This window comes from Haemaphysalis longicornis, unplaced genomic scaffold (assembly GCF_048455015.1).
Source record: "Haemaphysalis longicornis isolate Haplotype H1 unplaced genomic scaffold, Haemaphysalis longicornis Haplotype H1 scaffold_1, whole genome shotgun sequence".
Taxonomy (NCBI): Eukaryota; Metazoa; Arthropoda; class Arachnida; order Ixodida; family Ixodidae; genus Haemaphysalis; species Haemaphysalis longicornis.
In genome coordinates, this window is record NW_027526203.1 from 391,306,689 (window position 1) to 391,325,007 (window position 18,319).

Here is an 18,319-nt window from a genome sequence, read left to right on the forward strand (position 1 = left end):
AAAAGTCTGCAGACCCTGGAAGTTTGAGTACAGAACTACTGTAGTTTCCAACGATTACTTTAACAGCTAAGGCAACAAAAGAGAGAGAGGGGGGGTAAGAGCAGTACCAGCTAACTACATATGCCCTTACAGCATTATAGGTGAGCAAGCCAGCCTTGCACTGAAATTTTTAAGCTGGTGAACAGGTACTCACCAAGGAAACTCATTTGAGTGTTGTCGATGAAGAACTCCACAGCATAGACTTCTAATGGCCTTACATCCTAAATACACGAGAAATAGCAAAATAAGACTGGTAAAGTTTTGCAACACCACAATAAAACATGAAACTGTAGACTCACTGCTCTGCAAATATACAAGCCCAATTTTTTTTTCACTTTGGACAACAACTGCATTTTAAGTACCTGCAGATATTTAACTACTGAAATAAAATTTATGGCAAATAGATAAGCAATTTTAATTACACCATGCTCAGTGATGCTACTGAGGAACAATTTGGAGAACTTTGGAGAACAGTAAAGTCAATTTTGGAGCAGCTCGGAGCAACTAATAACTTTTTGACGTTCAATTACCACAAGAAATGCACACCAAAACACCTCCCTATGATAATCTGAGTAATCTTGCTTGGACCTTATTCAGTATTCTCATCATGTGGCCTCCAAGTATCTTGTAAAAAAAAAACAAAAAAAACAAGAGGGGTGCTTACCTAGCTTTAGAGCCGTTAGAGACCCCTCTAATGTTGTGAATGTGCCACGTTTATTTTATTTGCACAGTATTGCAAGCCAGAATGGTGAAGGGAAAAAAGGGTGGGGGGTGGCGTCATTCAAATTGTGCATGTGGGAACACATTACAATCGGGGCGCGCGTTATAATCGTGCAAATACAATATTTGGAATGCTGTGTGAGGCTATCCAAGTGTCGAAAATTTTAACATTACCTCCTTTTCATAGTTATTGTTCTTAATTCAGGCTCAATTGTTACATGTGACATAGATGTCGTCAATCAGATGAATGCTGCCCTGCTGACTTGGGAGTGTGCCGCCACAACCAATGAAACCAAATTGTATAAGGAGGTTAGTAAAAGTGAAGTAGCAGCTGTTATCAGGTAAGGGAAAACATGTGCAAATCGGCAGAGAAAGAGAGACAGAAGATGGCTTTCTAGGTAAGTATCGTCACGGTTCATACCAGTGCATTGCTATAACCTTGGATGTGTACTAGTAAGTTGCATGAAAAACGTGGCAACTTACTCTGCTAACAAGAGAGAGGGTTCTTGAGGCCTCTTGGTACCTCAGCAGTGAGACAGACTTGAAGACGTCCCCGACTAGGATCAGGTTCTTCACTGTCACCACAGAGTGAATGTAGATCTGCGTGTCAATGAAGGCCACTCCAACCAACTCATTGTCCTTGAGCTGCCATATGTACACCTGCAACCAAGTTTCCCCATTCCCCACTGAGAGCAAGAGCCAGAGTCCAAATAAATGCATGCACACAAAACATGATAAAACACACAGGCCTTTGTTATGTTTGTTGTATCTCTTAAAATTTTAATTTTGATACAACCCTTTTTTTTAAAGGAGTACTGACACGAAATTTCAAAGCCGAGATAACTATGTAAAACGCTTCCTTTTTATCAGGAGATATCTCCCAGCAAGTTTCAACAGCAACCGTTCAGCGAAACATATTTAAAATCCATTTTAATCTTCGCCCGCACGAGAAAGCCCAGAGCGGGCCGACGTGACATCATCTGCTACGTGCCCCAAACTGCCGACGTCGGGGCTCCCGTGACGAAGCCGACGCGCTGGCTGTGGTTGGTGCGCGCTGCTCGGGCGTGTGTACACATCATGGTTTTGGGACTGACGTCATGCTGCCCGGGCCTGTGGGGACGGCGAAGACCTCGGCCGGTCTGGGCGCGCGCGTGCGCTCGCTCGCGCGCGCTTCCAGAGAGTTGAAAGTGAACATTTCGACAGACTTCTGTCTGGTTGGGAAGTTACTGAACTGAGATTTAATTAGGCTCCAACCAATACAATGCAAAAGGCAAAAACCCGACGTTTCGAAGCCGGCTCGGCTTCTTCTTCAGGGGTGACAGTGGCCACGCTGCAGCTGCGTCTTATAGTCTCACATTTGCTGGCCTTATAGTCTCACATTTGCTTGTTTTCTTGCCCCAGAGAGGCAGCGATACGGCAAGAATGGTGACGCCATGTGATACATGCTGTCATGGCGGCCGCTCGGCGTTTTTTTGTGGAAACCGAAACTGGCACGAATAAACGACGCCGTAAATGAGTGTTTACGCTGCGCTCAACCGTCTAATCTGTCATTCTATGATTAGTGGGCTGGTAGGCACGCATAGCAGCGAAAAAAACGTAACATAAAAATTTCGTGTCAGTACTCCTTTAAGAGAAATAAATTTCATGCAGCAGCTAACAAATTTCTTTCAATGAAATGGGTAATACCGTATCAGTCGAAATATAGGTCGAGATTTTTTTTTTGCCGAAAAGTCACTCCTCTACCTATTAGTGCTTAATATTAGTTGTCTTCTCGCAACCAGGCAGCCCATCGCACCCATCCAAACCGCAAAGGCACCATTGCCACCGGCATCAATCGGACGCGCCGCCATCTTTGTTTTCTTGCTTCTCTGCGGTTTTTCGCTGTCAGGGATCGTGTGCTATGCATGTGCATGCTATTTTCTTCTTGCTCAAGAGAAGTTCGGGCACTTGGCGCCAGTTCACCACAGCATTTAAAAGAAACGTCACATAGTATGCCCAAGCCAACAGCAACGCGTCCGACTTGTGCAGGTCAGTGCCATCGAAAAGAGTGCGCATTACTGCATGAGCTTTAATGAGTGACCTGAGACGAAAAAACTGCTTATGGCCTTAACAAAACGACGGTCTGTGTGCAATTTTTTTATTTCAATTTCTCGGCTGCAAAGTAAGGGGGTCGACTCATATTCCGGCTCGACCTATATTCCAACTTATACAACATTTCAATCCAACGCAATAAGTAATATTGCACTGATACGAGATATAAATATGAATATGAATAAGACATGAGATATAAGATATGAATGTACTACTTCAAACAAGCGTCAAGGCCCACATTCAAGCATAGCTGGATTCGCAAATTTCCTTTGTGAATCCAGCTCCCAAACCTGGAAAATAGTCAGCCACCAGTGGAGATACGCACCCTTCTGTACCGAGTTAAAAAGGCCCCTACGGGTGCGAAAATATCAGATCCAGGAAGTGCTGCAGCAACTGAAGAATATATGTTACACTTATTGGGGAAAGTAAATAATGGCAATCTGGCACATAATGAAAAAAAATTCACACTGGGAATGGCACGCATGGACTGTGTCTTTTCCTTAAGAACAGTATACTGCTTTGATTTCTTAAACTAAAATAATTCTGGGCAATAGTTTTTCTCGTATGCTTAATGCACGTATGACACCTCCCAGCAACACTTGTACTCAGAAAAGCTTAAGGGGGGACACTGGTCTTAAAACAATTTCTTTTAATTTTCAAGCAACCTTTGTGAAACTTGTCAAACTTGCTGCTTTTCTCCCACTGATTTCAGATATGCCATTATTTTCTCAGTAGGTCAATTAGTTCCCAAGATAATCAACACTAATTAGCCATTTTTAGTCAAGCAATAGACAAAACAGTGTTGGTCATAAAACTGTAATCTTTATATTTTCCAATACTATCTGGTAAGTGCAATAATCGAAGCAGTTTTTTGATGCATCGCTTGGAACTAATTTTGCAGCTCGTTAAACTTTGGTGTTTGAAATGGGCACTCAAAATGGCTCCTTGCCACTGGTGCTACCATAGCCATAGACATGTCCTTATACAAGCCAGGACAAAGATGTGCATTAGCTTCTTACTGCTCCCACATTAGACTGAAAGCACTTTTAGGAATTCTCATAAGAAATAAATTATCAACAGTCATAATAACAGTCAGTACAGAAACTATGGCTCGTGCTTTACCTGCCTCTTCCAAACACAGCCTGACCTGCAGCTACAGGGGAGAAGCAGAGAAACGTGTGAGACACACTTGCTCACCTTCTGGCCTATTGCACTCAGAAGGAAGCCCACTACTTGTGACAGGGCAGTCACGGGACCTTTTTGCTCCTTGCTGTACACAATCTGCGGAAAGGAAGTTTAGCTCACCATACCAACAATAATGTGATCAAGATGCACAAGTAAACGATAATGTGATCATAAAGTAATGTAGTTTCATCGATAAGGTGTTTTTAAAAATTGTATGTGCTTTTATGACATCCATTTCCTTAGCAAGCTCATATCGAATTATCCCGTATATTGAAATGATAGGTGTTCTTCTGCAAGTTTGATATAGCCTGGTTAGGCTATATTTGAATTCACGCATAATTCCAAACTCAGAATATTCGAAGCTAATATTTTTTTTTTTTAAGCTCTTATGAACATTCAAAGAAGTTTTACAGTTCTTTTAAACCTCACTGCAGGCCTGCAATAATTAAGTGTCGAACATTCACAACTTTTTAGAACTGCACCGCCTAGGTTACAAGCTACCAAGCTTCTATACCTGCAAGGCAGGTGCTCCTGCTTCATGTACACCATGGTGCATGAAGTGCAATAACATTAGCCAGGCCTGGCTTGACTAGGGACTCAATTCTCCATTTTTTTTTTAAGTATTTCAAATGTTAAGTATTCAACATCTTTGTTTGCATGAAGAAATTTTGGTGCTTGCTAGGCTCTTTCTTGTTAAGACGTGGGCCACCAACTGGTAACATGAACAGTGCCTGCCCAAGCTTCCAGATTCTACTAGAGCTTTAACATCTAGAGAAAGTTCAGCCTGTGTTGAATCATACCTTTATTTTGTTTTTAGTGAGTGGCTGCCCTGGCTCCGGAACAACATCAATGATGTCAAGGATGATTATCTGAAAAAGAGAGAAAAAAAGAAAAAGCAACAGTGAATTCACATCCCCTTCAAATTCATCTACATCTCCCTGGGGATGCCCAGCTGTAGTAGCAGCCACAGATGAGATTCACAAGCATCATTTTTGTTAAACATCAATTCCATCAGGAGTGTAAGTATTTTGCTTCAATATAAAAAAGGTCAGAGTGTCTGCTAGAGCTCAGTGGTCATGGTATTGAACAGAAAGCCCCCAAAAACTCGCTTTGAGGCTGCTCATGCCCTTTGCCTTTCTTTCACTGCTAGCTATGCTAGCGTGGCCCAAGGCCTGTGAAGCAAGCTTCACCTCACAAGCACTGCTCATTCTCCCTACCCTAAGAATAAAAAGCCACTCCGAAAAGCCTCTAGAAGGTGCTTCTTTGCCTTCCTTCCAATGATGCTGACAATGACAAACAAGCACTTTTGAAGTGTGAGAGTTATCAGAACCGACTGGCTCCCTTTAATTACGTCTCGTTAAAAATGAGCATCACTCGCAATTCCAGCTATGCTATGCCCAAGCCACAGTATGACAGTCAATCCAATTTAAGAAAAGAAAAACTGGCCATACACTGTAACAAAGTAGCAGGTCTTGCGGCCAAATCTTCTGCGTACATGCTGCCTGCTATTACCAACAGTTTCAAACACTACGTCTAACCCGCGTCCTTGAACACCACAGTCGGAGGCTTGTTCACACCAATGCAAACCACCCTGCCTTAAAACTTCTGTGATATATTGTTCTGCTGAAAAAATTTGAGCAATAGAACTCAGCTTAAGAAACACAAGCATGAACTCTTTTCTCTTAAGAATCAGTAAACGAAGGTTAAGTTCTCATAAGCTCCTCATATAATTAACACGCATAGTCCAGATACATGTTATGCAAGTATGCCAGAGGTGCAAGATCACCATACATGGAAAACTGCACCTGTAAAATGAACATTAGCTTTTGCCACCAGGTAGCATGGGTGAGCATTGATCACTGTGCATTGCATAGCTATGTTTCATGAGGCTTGTGTGCTGTTGAGTACAAGCATCGCAGCTTTTTTTTCTCTCCCCCCCCCCCCCTTCAAAGATGGCTTCGCGTAATTTCTTGTGCCCACGCAGGCAAAGAAAAGGACCGCCTATAGCCTATTTTACAATGTAACACAGCAATCAGTAAATTACCATGGATCGAGTGCATACATAGTATGACAGAACGAATGAAGGTTTCTTGGACATTTGTCATTGCTGTGAAATATTTTTATTCCCAAAATATCTTGACAACTGAGCTTTGGGCAAATTCATGGTGTACTAAGCCTGCAAATTAAAAGTTCTTTACAGTACTGTTACAACTGGTACTAATACATGCGGGCTTGACAATATTCGAGAGTCTAAGTCTAGAAATCTCATTTTAACTGTTTAGAAAATAAGCCTCGAAATACCTCAAAATAAACGAATGGTTCAATTCTTTTCCTCATCAGTAAAGCCCCAACCACATGCACGCATAAAATAGACATACTCGCCCAACGACGCCGGAGAGGGCGAGTACGGTAACCACACAGGCGCTGCAACGCGCGCGCAAACCCAGCGTACACCAATGCGCAGCGCAGTGTGGCTAGACTACCCCGCACTCGGCTTTGTGGCGGCCAGTTCAACTACAGTTTAGCTGAAACTGAAAACAAATAATGCTCATTCTCACAAAAGTACGCATGTTTAATACAAAACAACTAAAACAGTTTTTGGGGCATTGAAAAATGTTAATTAGTATGCTTACTTGGCAGGCACAAAACCCTCCGCCACATTTGGCGTAAACTCATAGTTGCTCTCATAGTTGCTCATTGCTTCGCTGTTTTTTCCCTTTGTCTGCTGTCCGTATTTTACAAATTAATTATTTTTATCGCATAATTAATGGTAAAGTTAGCTTATTTATCAACTAGCTCTTCTGTTATGCGACCTGACCACCAGATAACATCACCATCAGAGGTCAACGTCAGCACCGTGCGCCTGAAAGTTTGCATCAATGTCTGGCTGGCTCTGACCTGGGCGTAACAAGCACGTAGCAATGTATTAGGCGCACGCCTGAGTACGCCGGTTCCTTATGCACTTACGGCAGTTTACATTGTTGCCCGAGTACGTCTGCTTTACGAGTGCATGTGGTTGGGCCTTAAAACAAAAATAATTTGCATTAAAAAAAATCAGTGTTTTGAGCCAGTATATGTCCGCAACAATCCCACCACTTTATCAAGCGGTCACACTTACTGCGCACCCCATGATAGTTGGAACAGCATCAAAAGAACTATGGCTAGTGAAACGTTTCTTTTAGCAAGCGCTCGTGAATGCGTTTCAAAACAGGCTGGCTTGGAGATGCGAAAGGCTCGGCAATGGGCATCGGTGCACGGGGGACCACCCACCCTGCCCCGGCTGGTGACGTCCTCGCCGTAGCAGTAGTTGGTGCCCAGGGCCAGGTAGCCCTTCATGCCGGTGCTGGTGCCCTCCGAGTAGAGCATGACGTTCTTTATGCACGTCAGGTGCTCCCACTCGTCCAGGTCCACCCGGGTGTTGGGGATGGTCTCCCAGCTGACCGGCGAAAGCAGCTGCAGCGAGAACTTGTCCATGGTTGGGAATATGTACCGGCTGTCTGCAACGGACAGCAAAAAATCCACCGTAAGGTAAGGCAGTCTTCCTCTGCAGTGAGTACACACAACCGCTGATCCACAATTTAGGTCAGCAACTGCCCACAAAACTGGCACATTTCTGCTGCATAATTCGAGCTCGAAAATGGTACCAAACAACACCAGAACAGCACGCAGGACTTACTTTCATGCAACTGCCCCACAAATAAAAATAAAATAAAACAGAACTTCTGGCTTGAATTCAGCTGCACTTATTCCCCCAGCATTTTTTTTTTTTTCTCGAACTATATTACCATACATTAGAAAATTATTATGACGTGATTCACTATGTCAAATTGGAGACAATTTTTAACAGCAAAGCTGTTTAGCAAATCGTCATTTTTCGTCTTCTCAGGTAAAAATACCGAGAAATTGCCGAGCGCGCACGTGAGCGCGGCGGCCTTGCGGCGGCCGCCCGGCAGTTAACAAAACCAGGATAATTCCTAGTGCTCGTGTGTGTGTGCCTCGCGACAACCGCCCAGCGTCACCTGCGCACGTTTGTCAAGCCAAGCATACCCGCTTAGGGAGATTGGCCAAGATTGGGAAAAAAAAAGAGAGAGAGCTCTGGCATTCACTGTAATCGTGGCAACACTTGCTCGGAACGAGAAAGACACGTCATTGCGTACGCCCCTCCAAGGTGATGTCCAATGATTATAACTTCCAAAAAAAATGAAGGAAGCTCACACTTATAGCAACAATAATGGAGAAAAGGTCGTTGCGGCAGCGAAGAAGAAGCACATTGGCTGCAATCGTGGACTTAAACCTTCGTGATGGCCGTGAAGGTTGCGTACAGCTTCGTAACCTTCAAGTCTCGCGCGTTAGTGTGATCTTCCTTCATTTTTTTTCCCTTTCCCTTCCCCTCTTTTGTAGCTATCATTTCTTACAACATACAAAAACTTCACAGCAGACAGTGTCGGGTATTTAGCAAAATGTAAATATCTGGCATGCCGGTTCCATGCCAGAACATCTCTCCAATGTTCTGCAACGACCAAACTGGTTTGATGTGACTGTAACTTTTACACAGTGCACGTCTGATTATATTTCTCTGCACTGCATTTTCCCAGTTAAACACAGAAAACACAGCGCAGAAAGCATATCTGTGCAACTCAGAAAATGTGCCTCTCTATGTTATGTGAAGTATACTACATGTTCCCTACGTTTCTGCCTCCTTCGCGACTTGTCAAGGCAAACATGGAGCTGCCATGACATATTTATTCTGGCTGTGCCTTCCAGAGCACAAAACCAACCTCGTTCCAGGAGCTCGTACTCCTTCTCGTCTCCTGTGAAGCGCACCAAGTGATTGCACGGGTCTGGCTGACTCGTGACTACACAGTACGTCTTGCTGTCCACATGGTAGTTCACAAAGTGCGGTGTACACCGAAGGGGCACTTTCCGCACCGGCCATGGGGCGTCATACGTCAGATGCGTGGGGAGGGTGCTGATCCTCAACTCTCCCTGAACGTAGTGAAGGAAAGGAGAAAAGGAGGAGAAGAGGCTTAGAACTTGGTCAGGTTCTAGAGAAGCACACCTATCCTCTGCCTTATGGACAGCTACGCTTTCTTCCAAGGTGGGCACACACGGCAAGCTACAACAACTCCTAATATGCAGTCCCACAACGTCCAGAAAAAGCATCGAACCAAGGTCCTCAGTTCGCCATCGTGTCTTCTCTTACAACACATCTAAGGCCCAATGGGTGCAAAATAGTACAGCCATGCACTGACACTGGCCCATCCCTAAGCAGATACAGGCTAGCTTCAGTTATTATTACCTACTTCCAAATATGTGCCCCAAAACCATTAGCTAAGATGCTAATAAATTTCTTGTCGATTACTCATGTGGCATATACTTCCTTGTGCTAATGGCCACCTGACTACGCAAACTGACTTTTGAAGTGGCATTAGTGCTGCCAGATATATTTTTCCTAAAACCCACAGCCTAAGACATCATGTCTGAACAATGCTTTCCATTTAAACCCATTTTGCAGCCTCCCTCCACAGCTCTTTGAGCTTGCCTTTCTTAGTGTCTTATCCGTATGTTTTTTCACAGGTGAACTGGGAAATTTCAAGTTTCGACCCCATTTTCCAAAACCAAAATTCAACAAAACCAACTTTGTAATGCTTTGGAATGGGCGAGTTGGTTCACGATCACTGCAAAATTTCAGCATGATCGTAAAAACCAAATGAGGGACAGTCGATAAAAAAACAAAGCATTACGTCTGTGTTATCTTCTCGATTTTCCTTCGTGTTTTTTCATGTGCAAGGTGAAATTTTGTTGGAAGTTTTTCACACTGTTCACAATCAAGGCTGCACACTATGGTACTAAAGTAGCTGGGACAGCCAAAAATCCATATTGTTTGCTGCATCATATTTCCTAATACTGACCCTTTTACAACTTTTCAGCGCAAGTGTAACAGCAGCTATGAGTACCATACTGCCTACCTGTTTGTTGAAGTGCAAAAAGCCCTTGGGACAGTTGACATTGTGAAACGGTGCAAAGCAATAAATTGGACCATCCACAAACATGGGATGATAGCGCAGCTCGCCCCGTGAGCTCATGAACAGCCAGTGAGGACGGTGGCCGCACAGGAAGATCTGCAGGGGAGAGAAAAGCCCCGGTCAGCTGCGCGACGCAGCGGAGTAGACGAAGAATCCGAGGGCAAAGGAACACACCCCAGAGTAGCCCGAGATGTCGGAAAAAGGATGCAACCACTGCCGCTCCTGAATGGCCCTCTCGTCTTCCTCGTTTTCAGCTTTCTGCGACTTGTACTTGCGCGCTCTCAGGATGATGTCGTGCGACAGCTAGGAGAGAGGCAGGGAAAAAAAAAGAAAGAAAAAAAAAAAGAGCAGCAACAGGACTAAGTCAACTGTTAGTGCCACCACCTTTAAAATGCCCCACCACGGGCCCCACACCGTGCTCACAAGCTCACCTTCTTGAAGCGGAGTTTCAGATGACCTTCTCTTTGTGTCTCGTAGAAAGGGAAAGCTTCGTAGATTAGCAAGTCTTCATCAACCCTGGCCTAGAACGTAAAATGCGGAATGAGAAGACCTCAAACTGCACAAAATGACAAAAAAATAACTTGCCAGGAGTAGAGGTCGAGATTGCCTGATTCCAAGCCCCACCACCAAAATCTCGTGCACTACTGGCATGGACTCGTGAGACATGTCCGAAAGCTTTTCAGATGATCTGTACACCAGAAGAAAAAAAAACATTACAAAAATACATTAACAACTACACCGTGAAGGAAGCCAAGACACGAGCTAACCATTTAGTGGTCATGTGAATAGTTCTCAAATAGTTAAAAATGCAAAATACATCCAGTGCAAGCTACTAAGTGTGAACAATATATTTACACAGGTTAAAGCTAGATGAGACATTCATTGGAGGCACTGCAGGATGCGGCATGGTGTCAAATGGCTGCGATAAGATTGTTCAAGAGGAGGCCTAGAAAAGTCATCAGCTGCAAAAAAAGGTCGCCTGCTGTGGAATTTCGTTTCATTTCTTCATGATAAAAAGGCTGCATTTCCAAGCATTCTCAGTTTTGACCTTCGAGAATGACTGCTTTCTGGACCTGGGGAATCTCTTGTGAACAGGGCACCAGGTTTCTTTTTTGTTGTTGTTGTTGCTTTCCCCCCTTGAGGGCAGCTACAGTTGGGTCAAACAGACAACCTCGTGGGCATTGTTCTCCCAAATCCATTCCAGCTGCAGATAGACACCATTTCTAAGCAAGGCAAAATCAAAATACTTATCCCCTCCTTCCAGGCTATTTTATTAGGCCGAATTATGGATATAATGAACTTGCAACCTAATATTTTTTTTTAAATTCAGCATCTCTGTGTTTGGCTGTACGAAGAAGGTAACAAACTAAGCTTACAAATAGCCTCAGGGAACCGCTGTTCTATGCTACAAAATTTTTAACTATGGCTAAGCAACAAATCTGTGCAAATAAAAAGTTGTTCAATCAAAATGTGGCTGTCCTCTGTAGTGCCCCCCAACTTAAAGAAAAAAGTGATATGACTTGTAGCCCAAGCCAGCCCACAATAGAGAACATTTTATATTGACAGCTATTAAAAAAAAAATACTTACTTGGTGCCAGAAGGAGCAGTCATTTGTACAGAGTCCACAAGCACTTTCTGCCCCATGGGGAAATTTTTCACAAGAAAGCACAGTTTGTAGTCTGGGAGTGAGTATATCTGAAAAAGAAAAACAAATGCAAGAATGGCTGATAAAAGCAAAAGAAAAGTAGAAAAGAAGAAAGAAGTTGCTAATGCTGGCATAACTCTTTTTATATAGAGCTATGTTTTGCAGAGGCAACAAGCACGCACTACTTCTAGCATATAATTGGCATTTTTAGGTTAGCACCCACCTCTAGGACACCATTTTCTCTTGCTACAAACAACCAGAAAGTTGGCGTCACTTCTTTGACTTCAAAGATGGATTCAGCACTGCAACAGGAAGTACATTTATGCACACAAACAGTGCAGGCTGAGCAACTGCACGTCATCCATCCAGGGAGAGGAGAGCTTACCTCGAGGAATCTTCTTTGGATGTCAACCGAACTGGTTCCTTCATGGCAATGTCCTCCGACTCACCGTACAGAAGCTCATCTTCATCATCAAGAATGCCACTGAAATGTAGCATGTGCACACAGACATCTAGCATTAGTAATGAATTCAACTATGACAGCTTCGACAGCAGAGGTAGGGAAACATTGATATCTGAAAGCTGAGTGTGCAGAGATTAAAATTTTGGATCGGTGCTTTCTATAAAAAAAATTTGTCGCGCCTAAAATAGCTACTGTGCTGTGTGTTACGTCCGGCAGCTCGGCATCTTGCGGTGTTCGACATAGCGCGCGCCCGGTGCTATCTCTTGATAAGATCTTAGCGCCTGTCTGCGCGACGATGACGTAGTGTGCGCTGGCTTTATAAGCCGGCAGCCGTATCTGTGTGTGCTTCTTCTTGACTTGTACTTTGTGCTGACGCCAGTCCATGCGTCGAATAAAGCAGTAAGCCACTGCTGCCGTGTCGTCGTGCTCCCGTCATTTCCAAACCCAACAGTGGCGACGAGGATGGGATGGATTCAACGTAGGGAGCGATGACAACGGGACAACCAACTACCATGGCGAGTAGCAGCGGGGTTTTCGTCCACCTTCCGGAATTTTCGCCGAAAAAAAGGTGACTTCTACGTCTACGTTCAACGCTTCGAAGCATTCGCAACTGCAAACAAGATAGAGAAGGCAACGAAGCAGCAGGCGTTCTTGGCGCTCATTGGGGAGGCCGCGTTTATAACGCTTCAAAACCTGTTGTTTCCGAAGACTCCTGCAGAAGCCAGCTTCGAAGATGTTGTGAAGACCCTGTGAAAGCACTACACACCGAAGCGCTCCATGGTAGTGGAAAGGTACAAGTTCTACCGTCGAGACCAACGCCCAGGTGAAGGCATCAGTGACTTCGTCGTGGAGCTCAAGAAGATGGCAGCCACGTGCAACTTCGGCACGTTTCTGGAAGAGGCGATTCGAGACCGCTTCATCGTGGGACTACACAACGACGCCATCCGCTGCAAGCTTCTCGCGACGGAAGACCACGACCTCACCTTCGAGAAGGCCTACAGCTCCGCGTTGGGGATGGAAGCAGCGCAAGCACAGAGCAAGGAAGTGCGCAGCAACGACACAGCAGGCAGCGCCAGGGCCATGGAAAACGTCTGCTGGCAACGAAAGTCTGCACCATCAGGTAAAAAGAACTTTCCGCCTCCAAGGACTCATGTTGTGTGTACTAGGTGCAGTAGTGCACATAGCGGGAAGAAGTGTCCGCAATTAGCTAGCAAGTGCTATGAATGCTCGAAAACGGGACACTTGGCGAAAATGTGCAGAACTAACATTAGGTCTGTAACTAGTGTAGATGCTGCCACTGATGAGACTGTGCTGTTCAAAGTGGAAACAACGCCTAAGCTGGGCGCGTATTTTGTAAGCGTAATGATTGATGGCAAGCAGGTCGATATGCAAGTTGACACAGGTGCGGCAGTCTCAATAATGAGCGAAAGCGAGTTTCGAAAAATGTTTCCGCACAAGCAGTGTCAAAAGACAAGCGTAAGGCTAACAGCCTACAACGGAAGCTCGATACCAGTAATAGGACGAGTTCAGGTTAGTGTAACCTATGAAGGGAAGGACCACACTTTGCCGTTGATCATTGCGCGAGACGTCAAGGGTCTTGTTATGCCGAATTTGCTGGGCCGGGATTGGTTGTCGCAAGTGCGCTTAAACTGGAGACAAGTGACGTCCGTAAACACGGTCACAACAGAGATGTCGTTAAAACAAAAGTACGGTGGCGTGTTTGAAAAAGGGTTTGGCGTCATCAAAGGTTTCAAAGGAAGCTTGGTGTTGAAGGAAACTGCCCAGCCAATTTTTTTGCAAAGCGAGGCCAGTGCCTTACGCACTTCATGGTAGCGTAGAAACTGAGCTGAAAAGCTTGGAGCAAGCCGACGTTATCTACAGAGTCCCACACAGTGACTGGGCAACGCCCCTAGTCACAGTTTTGAAAGACGACAAAAGTGTGAGGCTTTGCGGTGACTATCGTGTGACGGTAAATCCGCATTTGAAGATAGATCATTATCCGCTTCCACTACCTGAAGATGTTTTTGCAACTCTAGCAGGGGGTACAGTTTTCACTGTTTTAGACTTGTCAAAAGCATATCTGCAACTAGAGCTTGACGAGCACTCCAAGGAAATCCTCACGGTGAACACACACCTTGGGTTGTTTCGATTCAAACGTCTTCCCTACGGCGTGGCAAGCGCACCCGCGTTCGTTGTTCCAGTCAGTTATGGACGAAATCCTAAAAGGAATTCCGGGAACTGTTTGCTACCTAGACGACGTACTGATTTCGGGTAAAACTCGAAAAATGCGCAGAAAACACTGAACGTGTTCTAAAGCAGCTTCAGAAGCATGGCATTCGCGCAAATGCCGCAAAATGCAAATTTTTTCAAAGCAGCGTTCGGTATCTTGGGCACGAGATAAGCGGCAAAGGGCTGAGGCCGACAAAAGAAAAGGTTGAGGCTGTACGGAATGCGCCACAGCCACAAAACGAAAAAGAGCTGCGAGCTTTCTTGGGTCTTTTGAACTTTTACGCAAAGTTCTTGCCAGCTCTGGCCAAAATGCTCGAACCCTTGCATAAATTGCTAAGGAAAGAAAATGAATGGAACTGGTCCCAAGAATGCCAAGAAAGTTTCGAGTGTTGCAAAGAGCTTCTCTGTAACGATGCAGTGCTTGAGCTGTACGATGCAGCAAAGCCACTGAGGCTAACTTGTGACGCATCTGCGCATGGCGTGGCTGCTGTTATCTCTCATGTTGTAAACGGGGAAGATAGGCCGGTGGCATACGCTTTTCGAACGTTGACTCCAGCGGAAAGAAACTATGCGCACATTGAAAGAGAAGCACTGGCAATCGTGTTCGGCCTGCAGAAATTTCATAAATATCTGTATGGGCGAATGCTCACTATCTTGACGGACCATCAGCCGCTGACCTACATTTTCGACCCAAAGAAACACGCAAATTCCGTTGCAGCAGCAAGACTGCACCGTTGGTCGAATTTGCTGGCCAGTTATCAGTATACGATTGAGTACCGAAAGGGAGGCTCGATTGGCAATGCAGATGGGTTGTCACAGTTACCATTGCCTCGGAGGTCTACTGACGGAACGGTGAATTACTTTTCACCCATCCCAGACATGCCACTCCTGGCTAAAGAAGTAGCCAAAGAAACTGACAAAGACGACGAACTCAGAATGATTCGCGAAATGACATGGCAGGGTTGGCCTAAAGCAGTCGACAAAGCGTTAGAACCATATTTTGTCAGAAGGTATGAGCTTTCCTTAGAAATGAACTGTCTTCTTTGGAACAACCGTGTAGTCATTCCCAGTTCGTTGAGGAAACACGTCTTAGACCTACTGCACGAAGAGCACCCTGGGATTAACAAAATGAAGATGTTGGCTCGAGGAATGGTGTGGTGGCCTAACATCGACAAAGATCTTGAGGAGTGTGTAAAGAAATGCGAAATTTGTGACAGCGTTCGAGCTGCGATTCCAGCCGCTCCATTGCAGCAATGGATGTGGTGTTCGAACAACTGGGAGCGCGTACACATGGACTTCGCGGAAAAAGAGGGAAAATCCTTCTTGGACATGGTTGACTCGCACTCAAAGTGGGTGGAAGTTAAACTGATGACCAGCACAACTGCGCAGAAAACAGTTGAAGTTGTCCGCTCTGTGTTCGCGTCGTATGGGTTGCCGGTTGAAGTGGTGACGGACAATGGTCCCCAGTTTACTAGTTTGGAATTCCAAGAATTCCTTCGTAAAAATGGTGTAAAGCACACTCTGACCCCGCCTTACCATCCACAGTCAAACGGCGCCACGGAACGTGCAGTTCAGACCGTGAAAAAGGCTCTTTTAAAATCCCTACTTGTTGATCAAAAGACCGAGTGCAGCAGAAGCATGCAGCACAAGGTAGACAACTTTCTTTTTTCGTACCGAATGACTCCCCACTCTTTCACTGGAAAGACACCAAGTGAACTGTTTCTCGGTAGGAAATTGCGAACGCGCCTCTCCCTGTTAAAACCAGACATGACTCAAGCAATGAAAGATAAAATGAGAAGGATTGAGAGTACCGCAAACAAACGTCGCGGTGCTGCTAGAACTTTTTCTGTGGGGGATGCGGTCATGGTGAAATCGGTCAGAGGGGAAAACATCAAGTGGTTTCGGGGCAAAGTGATCAAGGTTGTGTCTGATGTCACATTTCTGGTTCGTGTGCAGCAGCGCATAAGGTTTGTGCATGCAGATCACTTGAGGGCAGCAACCTTTGTGCCTCAATGTACCAGCAAACAAGATGTGCAACCTGATTGGGTAGCGTTCCCTGAGAACAATCACCCAAGTGACTCGTGCGCAGAAACTGCCTCGCCAACCCCACTTCGGTGCAGTACCCGGAGTCGACGGCCGCCTGACCGGCTGATGTACGAGTGATTTTGTTGTAATGAGTGATTGCATATTTTGTTGTTGTGCGTATGCTGTACATGTGCTGAAAAAAAAAAAGGTTGTGAACTTTTGGCTTAAGAGGGGAGGGATGTTTTGTCCGGCAGCTCGGCATCTTGCGGTGTTCGACATAGCGCGCGCCCGGTGCTATCTCTTGATAAGATCTTAGCGCCTGTCTGCGCGACGATGACGTAGTGTGCGCTGGCTTTATAAGCCGGCAGCCGTATCTGTGTGTGCTTCTTCTTGACTTGTACTTTGTGCTGACGCCAGTCCATGAGTCGAATAAAGCAGTAAGCCACTGCTGCCGTGTCGTCGTGCTCCCGTCATTTCCAAACCCAACACTGTGCAGTTTTAATTCCAGACTTAGCCAAGCTCACGATTACATTCAAATTATTGAGAGTGCAAACTCTAGCAACACAGAGTTGGATAAATTAAAATGGTGAATTCGCAGCCCACTGTGGCACAGTTTCTTGCCTGCGTAGCTAAAATGCATAATACCGCACAAGCAGGGGCGCTTCTACGAGCTTACTGGTACTGCAAGATCCCACAGTGAGAGAAAATGTAAATGCAAGTAGGAGATGGCACAGGTACTGATCACTTGTGAGATAGAGCATACAATATTGAAACTGGTCACTGCCAGTTCACTGTGCCATGATGAACCACGCTTTTTGGAACCCTAATCATTCAGAGCTCTCAGAAAGCTTTTTTACAGCGAAGCTGTTGAGCCTCTCGTCGGTCGGAAAATTTCGTGTCGTAAACAAAAAACCCAGGCAGGACCCAGCAGTTCTCGCCTAAGACGCCGAACGCATGCATCAGGCTAATCAGGCGTGCAGCATAGCTCTCAATATTCGTTAAAAAAAAAAAAACACAAAACAAGCATCGAAACCGCATTATGGATGATTAGGTGCCCATGAGCAATGGAGCCCCCCACCATGTGTTCCTGCAGGTAAAGATCACATTTGCAGATAATGTTTGAAGGCTAGGCGGGACTAGTGTCACTAAATAGAGCAGTTCTTGCCCAAGACGCCGAGTGCATGCCAAGTCAAATGCTGGGCAGGGCCAGCATTTGCCACCAGAGAAGCCGAGCGCAAGCGACAAGCCCGCCGAGACGATGAGAAATATTCCATACCCTCCTCCATTACCATTTGTAGTTGTTAACAACAGCTTCGCTGGACATCCACTTTCGTAGGGCGAGATGGCGACCATTTTTTTGTTTAGCAGTAATTTGTCGGCAAACTGCCAATATGAAACCTTATGTGCAACATGCATAAAGTGTACCCAACGAATACCAGAAATATTTTCCCATTTTCAACAATTCAGTGAGTAGCTTCAAATCAGGTTCCTGATAACATGCCAGGTTGCTCATTGTACGAGCAGATAGCAACTAGGGTGTTTGATGCATTAAGTTTGCTGCACTCATTAAGCATAGTTTCAATTATTCCCTAAGCCCACAGAGCAGAAATTGCCCGCAGTAAGTTGCTAAGTAGCAGTGAGAACTTGCAGTCATACTTTGTGGACACGTCGGCCGACTCCTTTGGTGGGGGCGGAGGCTTTTGTGGCTTGGCTGCCTCATCTGGTTCTCGATACTGAGTAGTAAAGAGACCGCTCATGTCCTTGTAGACACAGATGCTCAAAATTTTCGATTTCTGCCAAAAAAAAAGGAACAAAAATTAGGGCACTGCCAGCAAGGCACAGGGCAATCAACAAGATATCTGCCCAGCATGCAACTCATTGCATAACGCCGAATTT

General features: G+C 45.2%; 1 protein-coding gene across 2 annotated transcripts in view; it reads right to left on the reverse strand.

The window, feature by feature from the left end:
• Cpsf160 (cleavage and polyadenylation specificity factor subunit 1) overlaps positions 1–18,319 on the reverse strand; it is an 82,626-nt gene that overhangs the window by 13,059 nt on the left and 51,248 nt on the right. For both annotated transcript variants that reach the window (XM_077686622.1, XM_077686621.1), the window contains exons 19-32: positions 18,080–18,216; positions 12,092–12,190; positions 11,930–12,008; positions 11,650–11,756; positions 10,647–10,749; positions 10,493–10,582; positions 10,236–10,364; positions 10,005–10,157; positions 8,814–9,021; positions 7,306–7,532; positions 4,836–4,904; positions 4,048–4,131; positions 1,243–1,419; positions 194–260 (exon numbers count right to left, since the gene is read on the reverse strand). In XM_077686622.1, coding sequence (XP_077542748.1) covers positions 194–260; positions 1,243–1,419; positions 4,048–4,131; positions 4,836–4,904; positions 7,306–7,532; positions 8,814–9,021; positions 10,005–10,157; positions 10,236–10,364; positions 10,493–10,582; positions 10,647–10,749; positions 11,650–11,756; positions 11,930–12,008; positions 12,092–12,190; positions 18,080–18,216 — 1,729 coding nt within the window. The remainder of the gene's footprint in view (positions 1–193; positions 261–1,242; positions 1,420–4,047; positions 4,132–4,835; positions 4,905–7,305; positions 7,533–8,813; positions 9,022–10,004; positions 10,158–10,235; positions 10,365–10,492; positions 10,583–10,646; positions 10,750–11,649; positions 11,757–11,929; positions 12,009–12,091; positions 12,191–18,079; positions 18,217–18,319) is intronic.